General features: G+C 37.0%; 1 protein-coding gene across 2 annotated transcripts in view; it reads right to left on the bottom strand.

The window, feature by feature from the left end:
• LEPR (leptin receptor) overlaps positions 1 to 15499 on the bottom strand; it is an 89155-nt gene that overhangs the window by 37725 nt on the left and 35931 nt on the right. For both annotated transcript variants that reach the window (XM_030324219.1, XM_030324222.1), the window contains exons 6-8: positions 9995 to 10203; positions 5076 to 5221; positions 2679 to 2823 (exon numbers count right to left, since the gene is read on the bottom strand). In XM_030324219.1, the coding sequence (XP_030180079.1) occupies positions 2679 to 2823; positions 5076 to 5221; positions 9995 to 10203 (500 nt within the window). The remainder of the gene's footprint in view (positions 1 to 2678; positions 2824 to 5075; positions 5222 to 9994; positions 10204 to 15499) is intronic.

Genomic DNA, 15499 nt, shown 5'->3' with positions numbered 1-15499 from the left:
GGATGTCTAAAGTCACTAGAGGGATACACCTGTGGTGAATAAGTAAAAGGATAGGTGTTAATTGTAATACTGTTAGAGACTGTACAAGCAAACAAATTGGTAAAGTTTCTTCTCAACAAAACATATCTTTATTACTGTCAGGTACACAAAACACTAAATATATGCAGAGGGAAGGGCATATATATGCCTATGTGTGTGTTTTATAATACATATTAATAAATCTTATTTATATTATGCACAAAAGCATAAGAATGTGGTCCAACATATTCAGAAACCAAGCAAATTTAATCCTGCACATAATGACCATGAACTAAGAAAGTAATAGTAGTATGAAAGGATTTTGCACAATGTAAAACAGAACTAACCCTATGTCCATCCAAAGGTCTAAAAAACCTGACCTGAACAATCTAAAACAAAATCTTACATGAAATATAACACAAATAACTATCACATCATAATCGATCAAAATGTTCATCTTAGGGGCACCTAGGCGGCTCAGTCGGTTAAGCATCTGACTTAGGCTCAGGTCATGATCTGACGGTTCATGGGTTTGACATGAACTGTGCTGACAGTGGGGAGACTGGAACCTGCTTCGGACTCTGCATCTCCCTCCCTCTGCCCCTCCCCTGCTCTCACTCTGTCTCTCTTTCTCTCTCATAAATAAATAAATAAATAAATAAATAAATAAATAAATAAATAAATAAATAAAATTTAAAAAAATATATTTAAAAAAATAAATATTAAAAAAATTTCATATTAGTCCCACTAAAAATATAACATTGCTAAGAGCCATTATTCTAAAAAGGCATAAATGTATGAATATTCAAAATGTTGAATATTAGCAAGCTTTAAAAATAACAATGATTCTTTTAGAATTTCCCTCTTCTTCAGAAAGGGTACATTTTCAGATCTAATTAAGAAGTAAAATCATAAAGAAGAAAGCCATTTTTTTCTCAAAGAGAAACATTTCACCAGAAGGTAGTTAAAGGGGCCATACGGTCACTCAGAGTAGGTTTCCAGACCACTTCTCTCCTCTTCTACCCACTTCACCCCATCCCACTGTTGTAAAAACTTCCATGGGATAGTCTTTAAAATTTGATTTATAATTCATTCCTTGTTACATAACTCACAGCTGGTCATTAAGTCCTGTTAATCAACAATAAATAATTGAAGGTAGAAAAGTTGACCTTCCTTGGAAATAATCCCAAAGCTGAGTTGTCAGCACCATATTACACACATTGCTCAATAATTATTTGAGGAAAAGTGATGAGAAATTCATGTTTTCTAAATCTGTTCCCACAAGGTTCCTGACTTTCCTAGAGAGAACCAATCCTTCCCGTTGCCTAGCACTTGGTCAGCTCTTCTGACAACCTTGCTCATGCAATTAGTTATGTATCATGTCAACCTCTCACCTTTATTAGATGCTGAGATTTTGAATATCGAGTTGTGGTTTATAAACTATGGTTGCATCTACTATTTACTGAGTGCTTACTAAGGGTCAGGACAAGAAAATATTAAGGGCAGCTTTCCAAATCCGTAACAGTGACCTCACTTATTTGAGCTATGCTCAGTAATACAATGAACGTCAATAGAAGTAATACATTGTGAAGCAGGGGCTTTTTTTGTTTGATTTTGTTTTTTGTGGTTTTTTTTTTTTTTTTTGCAACTTTGCTGTGTGAGAATCCTCTAATTCAGTGCAGACATTAGGCGAATTGTGCCATTCTATCATATAAAGACATCTCTATTTTGCAGATGAGGAAAGGAGGCATAGAAAGGTTAAGAAACTTTCCAAATAAGTGGTGGGGCCGGGACTTCTATAAACTTGTTGGACTCCAAAGTCAGTGCTCTTAAACCACTAATGCTACAGACTTTTTGACTAAGCAATGCTTTTTAAATAGTAAGCAATCAATACATGAACTTATTTAGTTAAATATGTTGACTATCTTCTCAGTGATTTACACAGCACTTGTCTCTATATATCCATAATCAACCTGCATGAGTTTCAGTAGGAATAATTTTGGTCTTTTGATGGATCAGACAACTAGGCAAAGGTCCACAAAGTGTCTTCCTATGGTCACAAGTTAGCATGTGACAGGGTTGCACTATTCTAAGGCTCCCGGGCCTCTTTGTAAAACACCACCCCAACTTCACGAGGTAGTTCTGAATAAATCACAGTTTTTCTGATGTTAAGCTTAACTTTCAAAATATGCAAATTAACAGTGAAAACTCTCAAAAGCAAGTATCTAGAGTGGAAAAAATTATTTTATTATGTTATTATTTATTATGTAAAATATAATAATTAAATAAAATTTGAATATTTGAAATTTATGTCAAATAAACATATCTGACATAAATAAACATATACCTAAATGTAAATTCAAAAAACATCAATATAGGTAAGGTTCTGAATTTGTATATTTGGAACCTTTCTATCTTTTCTATCTTTCTATCTTTTGAGTAAGAAAGAATAATTCAGCAAGACACTACTATGGATGAATGTAAACTTGGGAACCTTTACACAAGTTTTCATTAACAAATTAACCTGTCAAAATTTAAATAAAACATTAATATTGCATTCCTCCTTGACTGCCACAAAGTTTAAGATGCTTATAACAGGCCAAAGAAAAAATCAGGAAGCATATTCTCCTCTCAGTAGGAGCCACTATTAGCAATCCTACCTTGTGTGGTAAAGATCAGAGGGGCACTCCAGTCACTCCAGAGTCCTGGGCCATCCAGTCTCCTGCCCCTCACTTGAACTTCATATGAAGACCCAGGAAGCACACTGTCTACCAGCAGAGATGTAGCTGAGACAATCTCATCAGCCTATTAAATATTATTTGAAAACATCAGAGCATCAAGTTCATGTGGAACCTTTATCAAAATTGATGACAAGCAGTCTTAGCAAATTTCAAAGAATTAAAATCTTACAGAACAGTTAGCAGGCCCCAGTGGAATTCATTTGCATATTTGTCAATAAAAGTTTAAAGAGCCCATGAGTCCAAGAAGAAAATCACAGTGACAGGAAATATTTTTACCTGAATAATAATGAATATTGACCTTTCGAAATTTGAGAGACACAGCTGAAGTCAGTGGAGAGCTTTAAGCCACCACTGACATCTCTAATAAACACACATGGTAGGAAATAATGAGCAGGGGTGGACAGAGAATAACAAACATTCCTAGAATAAAGCTTCACAGAGAAGGGCACAAATAATTTAAAAACCTGAACTTGATGATAAGCTACAGTGAATCAAAATATAGTTTATACACTAGAGAGCAGATATCCAAGAGACTTAATTCTGCATAAGACAACCACTACTAAGAACTGCTTAGCAAATAAATTCAGTTTTCCAATGATGTACTCCAAAGCTACTGAACTCCCTGGCCTCTTAAACTGGGAAAGGGTGAAAAGCGCTAGGAATGTATTACACAATAGCAGATCACTTATATTTCAAATTCTATTATCTCCGTTTTATAGATGAGAAAGCTGAAGCCCAGAGAAGCCTTAACTCTGCTTTTCCCACACGTGGCACTAAGGATTCCTTTTCTGCTCTTCATGAAAATAAAGTCTTTAAAAAACTGGCCCAGAGTTAAAAAGACAGTTTTTATATCTAAATTATATAACAATTCATTTCATAAGGGAAAATGCCAAACTCCATGCACAGTCCACGCTCCTTATGACCTCCTTCTTCTCCTCTCCTACTCCTCTCTGATTCATCCACTGCTACTCTTGCTCTCACTCACTCCCCTGGCCTCTAGCTTCTCATCCAGCTTATGGCCTCTGAATTGCTGTTTCCTCTATTTGGAAACTAATGCCCCCATATATCTCCATCACGAACCTCCTTCAAATCCTTGCCCAAATGTCACCTTCTCAATGAGGTCTTCCCCACCTCCACTTAATGCTACAACCTACCATCTCCACCAGCACCCTCAAGCTCCCCTCTCCAGTTTGTTCTACCACCAAGTGCATCCTGATGCCCGTAGAACAGTTCCTAGCACCTATTAGGTACTCAATAAACACTGAAACGATGCAAAAGGGATTTGACACACTTTACACTACAAATGCATGCACTGCATGTAAACAAATATGTTGAGCAATAAAAAAAGTAAGTTTGAATTGTAAAATCAGAAAGGATTATGATCATGAATCCAAGTTTCTGTAACTGGACTTTCTATAGCCCTTTAGCCGTGTGTGCGTGCATGCGTGGAGGGAGAGGGAAGAGACAGAGAAAGATGGTAATCTATACATAAACTCTTTTTGGAAGTGGAACTTTCTCTGGGACTAAATTCTGGGAAGAATTTGTCATACCCCTCAATATATAACATGGATCCATACATAAGAGATACTGTGCAACATCAAACAATTTTTCTAAAAGCATTTTACCAAAGATGCAGACATGCTGTTCATATGGTCCTTTATTTCCTAGGCTGATCTTTTTTTTTTTTTTTTCCAACGTTTTTTATTTATTTTTGGGACAGAGAGAGACAGAGCATGAACGGGGGAGGGGCAGAGAGAGAGGGAGACACAGAATCGGAAACAGGCTCCAGGCTCCGAGCCATCAGCCCAGAGCCTGACGCGGGGCTCGAACTCACGGACCATGAGATCGTGACCTGGCTGAAGTTGGACGCTTAACCGACTGTGCCACCCAGGCGCCCCGACCTAGGCTGATCTTAAATGAAAGCAAGTATAATATTAAATTACAGCTGGTTCTGCTCCAGAAGAGCCATGTACATTTGGCAAGCAAAGGGCATTTGAGATGGGACTTGGAAAGCGCCGTATCTTCAGTTGCTTCTCGATGTTCCATTTTGTTTACTAAAATATACTTACTGGGGCACCTGAGTGGCTGCCTCCATTAAGTATCAGACTCTTGATCTCGATTCAGGGCATCTTGGCTCAGGGCATGATCTCATGATTTCATGAGTTCGAGCTCTACATCAGGCTCTGTGCTGACAGCACAGAGCCTGCTTGGGACTCTTTCTCTCCTTCTCTCTCTCCCCTTCCCACATTAGGGTTGTCTCTCTCTCAAAATAAATAAATAAACATTAAAATTTTTTCCAATTTAAACTATACTTACTTTTCTCATATTTGTTGAAGAATTCTCTGAATATTTCACTTGATATTGAAGTTGAAATGGTACCAATGTTGGGCTGGACCAAGAAATTTTTAAATTGCCAGTGTCTGTGATTTCCATATGTAAACCTAATGGTGGATCAGGCTTCACTTAAGGAAAAGAGAATATTTTGAAGTCAAGCAATTTTCATGATACTCATAAAATAAAGTCAAAATGAATTTTTAGCAGATCCTAATCTTTTAACTACTTAAAAGGTAACCTTAAGCAAAGGCTAATTACAGAACCAAAATATTAGGTCTCCTCCTTGTATCTTTCCATAACAATCCACACATCTTCCTTTCCTTCTCCCTAAATGGTAAAAACTGTAAATCAGTAAATGAGGTTGTTTTGATAAACGTGAATTCCTGCTGTAAAAAAGTCTGTTAACTTTATTTAAACCGGCATTCCCCAAACTTCTTTGAAGCTTCTCCCTACCACACTCACCCACTGTTTTAGTGGGTGACAAAGAAAAACAGCATTTTGCAGAGCACTACTTGGAAAATGCATACAGAGTTTTCAGGTAAAACTTCACACAAATATGCATGCAAACTTCAGCAAACCTATTAACTTGGAAATACAGTAATCTAGATGCACCAATTCAAATAACCCACAGCATGCATATTTTACATGCAATAAACATAGCATTAGCAGGCCCTGGCTTGTCACCAGAAATGGGCATAGAGTTTCATAGTCTAACAATATGTTTAGCTTAGTAAATGATTTGAGTTTGTATGTATACGCATGTGTTTATGTATGTATATGCATTTGTGTATAGATTTTGTGTGTGTGTGTGTGTGTGTGTGTGTAGTTTTAAGCACACATAACCTTGGGACACCTGGGTGGCTCACTCAGTTAAGCATCTGACTTCAGTTCAGGTCATGATCTCACAGTTTATGAGTTCTAGTCCTGCATCAGGCTCTGTGCTAACAGCTCAGAACCCATCTCCCCTGTCTCTGTTCCTTGCTTGTGTGCTCTCTCTCTCCCAAAAACAAATAAACATTAAAAAGAAAAATTAAAAACACATAACCTTTAAATTATTTGTAGAAACAATATAAACATCTTACAATAAAAGACTGGCTAAAGAAATAATGGCTCATCCCTATAAGGGGCTCTATATAGCCATTAAAAATGATAATGGAGAAGAATATTGAACATGTTTAATACTGTTAGTATTGTAAGTTTATTGGGGGTGCCTAGGTGGCCCAGTCAGTTAAGTGTCTGACTCCTGACTTCAGCTCAGGTCATAATCTCACGGTTTGTGAGTTTGAGCCCTGCATCGGGCTCTATACTGACAGCGCAGAGCCTGCTTGTGATTCTTTCTCCCTCTCTCCGTCCCTCCCCTATTTGTTCTCTATCTCTCTCTCAAAATAAATAAGAATAAATTTTAAAAAAAGTTTACTAAACAACATCTATACTTGGATTCCTGATTTTTTTTTTGAAATTAACAAATAAAAGAATATTCATAAATATGTATTAAAATTAGAAAAAATGACAAAATGATGGAAAACAGATAATGAATTTGTCCTTTTTGCACATCTCTTGTGTTTTTAAGATTTTAACTAGCAGAACTTACATACATAGAAATAGTCATTACATTGAAACACTGATTTGCATTTCATTTTCAAGAACTAAAATGGCACATTACTGTTTTTTAACACACTGTATTTTCTTTTCATTTTTTTTAAATGTTTTTATTTATTTTTGAAGGAGAGAGAGAGACAGAGCATGAGCAGGGGAGGACCAGAGAGAGAGGGAGACACAGAATCCAAAGCAGGCTCCAGGCTCTGAGCTGTCAGCACAGAGCCCGACATGGGGCTTGAACTCACAAACCATGAGATCATGACCTGAGCCAAAGTCAGACACTCAACCAACTGAGCCACCCAGGCGTCCCTTAACACACTGTATTTTCAAGAATTTAGACATAGTTTTTCTCTTTTCCTTGAATCAAAATTAATAAAGTTTTCATTTTATGTGACATATTACAAATTTTAGTTATTTTAAAGCAGGGACAGATAAACACTAAAGTCTAGAAACAATAGGTGAAACTCACTGAGTTCTCATGACCAAAAAGAAAACAAAACAAAGCCATCAAACAGAAATCATAAAATTATAAACTATTGTACACTTCCTGCCTGTATAGATATATTCCTTAATATTAGAAATCTAAAAATAAATCTTTCCCTGAACCAACTATGTCCCCAGTCTTAGATATACTGCCACCTACCTGCTTCTTTCACAGCAATATCTCTTGGAAGCATTGGCACTACTCATTCCGCCCACTTTGTGTCCCATCTTCCTAACCAACCTACTCTGATCAGGTCTACCCCCTCACCAATCCACTGAAAGCGCTCTCTCTTATCAAGATCACCACCCTTTTCCAAACCCAGGATCAGCTGTCTGATCCATTTCACTCCACCTCTCAGTGGCATTCCACATATCTGCTCACTGTTCCTGCATGGTTCCAGGCCACCATGTTCTTTTACTCCTCTTTTCCCTCTGACTGCCTCAGTCTTTCCCTCGCTGAACTCTAAGTGGCTGATCTTATTCAATCCCATAAACATCTATGCACCAAATACTCCTGTATATATCTCCCTTGAACTCTAGGATCATATGCCCAAATGCCTACTCAGCATCTCTTGGGTATCTATAAGCATCTCAAAATTAATGTGTCACACCTGATCCTCCCCAAATCTCCCCATCCCAGTATATGGTACCACTATTCACTGGCATGCTCTGGTCCTAGCCTGAGTGTTATCCTTGGCTCTTCTCTTTCCTTCGTACCAAATCCACTAGAAATCTCAGATAGCACCATCTCCCAAATAAATTCCAACTATGACCATTTCTTTCTTCTCCATTGCTACATCCCTAAACCAACTAGATCATTCCAATAACCTCCTATCTGAGCCCTCTGATTCCATTCTTGCAACTATCCTTCCTCTTTTCCCCATCAACTTTCTTCTCCATATGCAGAGCAAATTTTAAACATGCACACAGACACATATACCTGACCATATCACTCTCCTGGTTCAAAAGCTTCCAGTGCAATTAGGATAAAATCCAACTCTGTAACTCTGGCCTACGATATGAACCCAATAACTCTCCGACCACATCTCCAGATATTCCCTTACCTCATTCAGCCCAAACATAGAGGCCTTTTCTTTGGTTCCTCCAACTGCCAAGCTCATTCCATCTCAGAGGTTTCATGGGTGCTATTTTTCCTGCATGGAGCACCTTTCGCTCTGGATTTTTACACAGTTTTTTCTCTTTCATTTAGCCCAACTGCTATCTCCCAAAACAGGTCTTCTTTGACCTCCATAGCTAAAATAATAGTCACTACACCTGACACTCTCCATCTCTTAATTCTTTTATGGAACTTAAAATTTTGGGACATTATCATATATGCCCAAGCATATGGAAAGATTTTTTTTTCCTCAAAAATCATTACTGAAAAAAAACAAAACTCTTTTTAAGTTTCTTATAAAGTCTATCATAGAACTTCATCTTAACTTTTATTTTTTTTAAATATGCAATTCAATTCTGGCTCCAGGTGCTTCTAAAAATCACCTGAGAGAATTAGTTTTAAAAAGAGAACATAGGGGCGCCTGGGTGGCTCAGTCGGTTGGGCGGCCGACTTTGGCTCAGGTCATGATCTCGCGGTCCGTGAGTTCGAGCCCCACGTCGGGCTCTGTGCTGACAGCTCAGAGCCTGGAGCCTGTTTCAGATTCTGTGTCTCCCTCTCTCTGACCCTCCCCCATTCATGCTCTATCTCTCTCTGTCTCAAAAGTAAATAAATGTTAAAAAAAAAATTAAAAAAAAAAAAAGAAAAGAGAACATAACAGTATTTTATAAATATTATGTATATTTTTTCCTGTGGTATAATTTCATGATGGAATTGTTCAGGCATCATCACAATTATGTTGTAGAGACCAAAAATATATCCCTAGAAGACAAATTATTTGAAAGTCCTAATGTTAAAATATGATGTCATATGCATTCATATGTCATATGTCATATGCAAATCTACATATGCAGATGTCATGCTCAGTAACTTAGAAAGAAATGAAGGTGAGGCTATGTGAAAAACCGTGTGAGATGCCTGGAAAAGTGGCTCTTGTGATGTCAAAAACAATGATGCAATGATGCATGTAAGAAGTTTGTATACAATGCTTTCAAGAAATACAAGTGGAAAATAGTAACACTGTTACATTACATATTATATATAATATACATACATACACAAAACTGAGTTAATAAACACATTAAGTGAACACTTGCCTATCTTATTCATATTTGTAATTATATGTTCAAGTGGATCAAAAGAAACTTTGGGAATCTTTGCACTAAAAATCTGGGCCATAACCTATTACTTGAGTTTTTCTTATAATCAGATTTGTACAGCAAATTATTTAGTTGTTTACTTTTTTACTATCCCTGTCTGCTTAATATTGTCTCTGGTCTATGAGGCAGAAACTCTGTCTCATTCACCACTGTTTCCCCAGCTCTTAGGTCAGTGGCTGACACACATGAGCCTCTGAGAAATATTTATTGAAGGAAGAAATCCAGGTAAAAAACAAGCTTCTCATTATTTTTGGAAATTATTATCTGATAAGTGAAAACAGAAATAACCAAACGACACGTATCCATTGCACAGATCCAGGATTTAAGAAAAAATGTTTTTAAGAAAGAATTTAACAACTGCAGAGATATCTATATTGTGCTTAAAACATTCTAGAAGCTACTCTTAATAGTTCCTCATACCACATTTACCATCCTTACAGCTCGAAAGCAAGATAAACTATTGAAAAAAAACATTTTGTGAGCAATTTTTAACCTGCTTGTGTGACTGATGTTTAGATCTATTATCTCTTTTATACACAACTTACCAACATTTATGGGCTGAACTGACATCATAGGTGACTGAAAAATTACTCCACCAGACGTGATTTTGAAATACATAAGAAGAGTGTGGTTGAGTTTGGCTGTGGGCACAGGCACATGGCATTCACAGCTGTCACGAACACTGCAGTTACACTGAACAGTCAGAAAACTGCCCTTCTGGGGGACCGGAAGTGACTCTTCTAACACTTCAGGCCTATGTGAAAAAAGAAGAGATAAATATTAGTGTAGATGTGGCATGTACTGGATTTACTTAAAATGTATGACAAAAACTTCTGCGCCTCCAGCTTAAAAGGCATCTAGGAAAAAACAAAGGATGCATTATATCAGAGACACAAACATAAGAGTTAAAGCAGGTTAGCCATTAGAAAGAGTATCAGCACAGGGGCACCTGGCTGGCTCCATCGGTAGGGCATGTGACTCTGGATCTTGGAATTGTAAGTTCGAGCCCCATGTTGGGTATAGAGATGACTTAAAAATAATAAAAAATCTTAAAAGAAATAATACCAGCAACAAGGTACTGAAGCAATAGTGAAATACCAAAAAGGAAAGAGATACTGTGATCGTAAAACTCTATATCCAGAGAAAATATCTTTCAAAATAAACATGAAATAAAGGTTTTTTTCAAGCATACCAAAACTGAAAGAATTCATCACCCATCAAGTGTGTATTATAAAAGCTGCCAAAGAAAATCCATCAGGCAAAAGAAAATGATAGCAGATGGAAGACAGGTTCCACACAAAGAAATGAAAATAACTTTAAAAGGGTATTTACTTGGGAATGCAAGCTGGTGCAGCCGCTCTGGAAAACAGTATGGAGGTTCCTCAAAAAACTAAAAATAGAACTACCCTATGACCCAGCAATTGCACTACTAGGCATCTATCCATGGGATACAGGTGTGCTGTTTCGAAGGGACACATGCACCCCATGTTTATAGCAAGCACTATCAACAATAGCCAAAGTACGGAAAGAGCCCAAATGTCCATCGATGGATGAATGGATAAAGAAGATGTGGTATATACATACAATGGAGTATTACTCGGCAATCAAAAAGAATGAAATCTTGCCATTTTCAACTAAATGGATCGAACTAGAGGGTATTGTGCTAAGCAAAATTAATCAGAGAAAGACAAGTATCATATGACTTCACTCATATGAGTACTTTAAGAGACAAAACAGATGAACATAAGGGAAGGGAAACAAAAAGAATATAAAAACAGGGAGGGGGACAAAGCAGAAGAGACTCATGAATATGGAGAACAAACTGAGGGTCACTGGAGGGATTGTGGGAGGGGGGGTGAGCTAAATGGGTAAGGGACACTAAGGTAATCTACTCCTGAAATCATTGTTGCACTATATGCTAACTAATTTGGATGTAAATTTTAAAAAATTAAAATTAAAATTAAAAATAATAAATATGGAGAACTGAGGGTTACTGGAGGGGTTGTCGGAGGGGGGATGGGCTAAATGGGTAAGGGGCACTAAGGAATCTACTCCTTAAATCATTGTTTCACTATATGCTAACTAATTTGGATGTAAATTTAAAAAAATAAAAAAATAAAATTAAAAAAATAATGTGGAGAAAGTTAAAATGGGATATTTTAAAAGCCTATACACATTTATTTTTGTTCTGTACTGAAGATAAAGACAAGGAGAATCCTTTCAAGATCAAGTAATGAAAATTCTCTAGTTTTTAGAGCCTCTACTCCTTTACCATAGGTTTCTAAAAAATTTAATACCTATTTTAGGATCAATACTTTGTCCAAATTAATATAAGGAGGATTCTGGGGGATGAAGTTTAGAATTAGCAAAAATAAGAAGGGTTTATATTTTTCCAAGAAAATAGAAAAAAAATCACTGGAAAACAGATTCTTGAATTTTTTCAGTTATTCTAAAATGTCTTGTCTGTGGAAACTATCCAGTTTTCAAAACAACATTATCCTCAGATCTTTGTAACTAGAGCGTATTTATTAAATCATGATTTTAAAAAAGGGTATTTACTGACTGCTTAAAGCAAAAATAATAACCATGTAGTGTAAGGTTTATAACAGATAGAAGTAAAACATATGACATTGGCTCCAAGCTTGGGAGTGCGGGACATAATGTAAGTATGCAGTTGTAATGTTCTCATGCTACACATGAAGTGGTATAATATTCCTCGGAGGTACATAAGTTAGACTGTGATGAGTTAAAAACCTGTATTACAAATCCTAAAGCAACCACTAAAATAACAAAACAAGAAGTTATAGCTTTGGAATCACAATGGTCAAGTCAATAGAGTACTAGTATAGAGAAAAATAGATGAATGAAACAGAATAGAGACGAAGACCTATATGGACAACCAGCTTTCTAGAGAGGTACAAAAGCAGGTCTGTGGAGAAGGGTGGTGAGCAATGGGACAGCTATATGCAAAACAAAACAGATTTCAATCCCTACTCACACCAGATTCAAAAATTAATTCAAAATGGGTCATCAATTCAAATATAAAATCTAAAGCTATAAAACGTCTAGAAGAGAACACGGGGAAAAAAATTTGTGACCTTGGGTAAGGTAACATGTCCTTGGATGCAACACCAAAAGCATGATCCATAAAAGAACAAATTCATAGATTGGACTCTTCTCAAGATTGAAAACTCCTCTGAAAGAAAGACACTATGAAACAACAAAAGGACAAGCCACAGACTGAGAGAATACATTTCCCAATCATCTATCTAATAAAGCACTTGTCTCCAAAAGATAAAAAGATCTCTCAAAACTCAATAATAATAGGGGCTCCTGGGTGGCTCAGTTGGTTAAGCGTCAAACTCTTGGTGTCTGTTCAGGTTATGATCTCACGGTTCGTGGGTTCAAGCCCCATGATGGGCTCCACCTGCTGGGGATTCTCTCTCTCTGTCTCTCTCTCTCCTTCTTTCTCTGCCCCTCCCCTGCTCTCACTCTCTGTGCATCTCTCTGAAAATAAATAAACTTTTTTAAAAAAGGTTAAAAAAAACCTTGCAAATGAGGAGAGAGTATTAATATTTAGACATGACCACTGCCTTCAGAAATCTTGCAGCCCTTTTGGAGGGAAAAACTATAAGTGATAAATATACAAATTTAGTGCAGGGAAAGCAATGCTTTAGAAACTCTGCTAACTAGCACATACCTGAAAATTCAGATATAAACACAACATGAAAGAAATGGGCCCAAATCATTCATACATATACCCCTAGTATTAAATGTTGTGAATTATGATAGATTTTCATGTTTCCTGAGATAGACTTTAGTATTACTTTAGACCTAAAAGAAATCAATCAAGAAACAACATTTCCAGGCCTTTTAAGGTGCAAATCAGTCTATTGGGCGCTGTGTAAGGGATAATCCTATTGTGGGAAGCACACTAAATTAAACTGAGACCTAAAATTAAGTCCTGTTTGCTTATGAGCCATAGTCAGAGAGTTCCTTTTGTGAGCTTTGGTTTCGACAATCAGTAAAACAGAGAAAAATGCCTGCACTACTCACCTTTACAAGGCTATTGTAAGTATTAAAGAGGATAACATAAAAGGATTTTTGAAAACTTTAAAGTGCTATATACTCATAAGATACCATTTTGGGTTTTTTTTTAATATGAAATTTACTGTCAAATTGGTTTCCATACAACACCCAGTGCTCATCCCAACAGGTGCCCTCCTCAATGCCCATCACCCACTTTCCCCTCCCTCCCACCCCCCATCAACCCTCAGTTTATTCTCAGTTTTTAAGAGACTCTTATTGTTTCCCTCCTTCCCTCTCTGTCCCCCATGGTCTTCTGTCAAGTTTCCCAGGATCCACATAAGAGTAAAAACATATGGTATCTGTGTTTCTCTGTATGACTAATTTCACTTAGCATAACACTCTCCAGTTCCATCTACATTGCTACATAAGGCCATAATTCATTCTTTCTCATTGCCAAGTAGTATTCCATTGTATATATAAACCACATCTTCTTTCTCCATTCATCCATTGATGGACATTTAGGCTCTTTCCATTATTTGGCTATTGTTGCAGGTGCTACTATAAACATTGGGTTGCAAGTGCTCCTATATGCATCAGCACTCCTGTATCCCTTGGGTAAATTCCTAGCAGTGCTGTTGCTGGATCATAGGGTAGATCTATTTTTAATTTTTTGATAAACCTCTACACTGTTTTCTAGAGTGGCTGTACCAGTTTGCATTCCCACAAGCAGTGCAAGAGGGTTCCCGTTTCTCCACATCCTCGCCAGCATCTATAGTCTTCTGAATTGTTCATTTTAGCCACTCTGACTGGCATGAGGTGATATCTGAGTGTGGTTTTGATTTGTATTTCCCTGATGAGGAGTGACATTGAGCATCTTTTCATGTGCCTATTGGCCATCTGGATGTCTTCTTTAGAGAAGTGTCTATTCATGTCTTCTGCCCATTTCTTCACTGGATTATTTGTTTTTTGGGTGTGGAGTTTGGTGAATTCTTTATAGATTTTGGATACTAGCCCTTTGTCCAATATGTCATTTGCAAATATCTTTTCCCATTCCATCAGCTGCCTTTTAGTTTTGTTGATTGTTTCCTTCGCAGTGCAGAAGCTTTTTAATTCATGAGGTCCCAAAAGTTCATTTCTGCTTTTAATTCCCTTGCCTTTGGAGATGTGTCAAGTAAGAAATTGCTATGGCTGAGGTCAGAGAGATTTTTTCCTGCTTTCTCCTCTAGGGTTTTGATGGTTTCCTGCCTCACATTCAGGTCCTTTATCCATTTTGAATTTATTTTTGTGAATGGTGTAAGAGAGTGGTCTAGTTTCATTCTTCTGCATGTTGCTGTCCAGTTCTCCCAGCACCATTGGTTAAAGAGACTGTCTTTTTCCATTGGATATTCTTTCCTGCTTTGTCAAAGATTAGTTGGCCATGCTTTTGTGGGTCCAATTCTGGAGTCTCTATTCTATTCCATCGGTCTATGTGTCTGTTTTTGTGCCAATGCCATGCTGTCTTGATGATTACAGCTTTGTAGTAGAGGCTCAAGTCTGGGATTGTGATGCCTCCTGCTTTGGTTTTCTTCTTGAATATTACTTTGGCTATTCGGGATCTTCTGTGGTTCCATACAAATTTTAGGATTTCTTGTTCTAGCTTCAAGAAGAATGCTGGTGCAATTTTGATTGGGATTGCACTGAATGTGTAGATAGCTTTGGGTAGTATTGACATTTTAACAATATTTATTCTTCCAATTCATGAGCACGGAATGTTTTTCCATTTCTTTGTATCTTCTTCAATTTCTTCATAAGCTTTCTATAGTTTTCAGCATACAGATCTTTTACATCTTTGGTTAGGTTTATTCCTAGGTATTTTATGCTTCTTGGGGCAATTGTGAATGGTATCAGTTTCTTTATTTTCTTTCTGTTGTTTCATTATTAGTGTATAAGAATGCAACTGATTTCTATACATTGATTTTGTATCCTGCAACTTTGCTGAATTCATGTATCAGTTCTAGCTGATTTTTGGTGGAGTCTACTGG

This window comes from Lynx canadensis, chromosome C1, assembly GCF_007474595.2.
Source record: "Lynx canadensis isolate LIC74 chromosome C1, mLynCan4.pri.v2, whole genome shotgun sequence".
Classification (NCBI taxonomy): domain Eukaryota; kingdom Metazoa; phylum Chordata; class Mammalia; order Carnivora; family Felidae; genus Lynx; species Lynx canadensis.
Note: the sequence above shows the minus strand (reverse complement) of the source record. Positions and strands in the feature narration are given on the sequence as shown.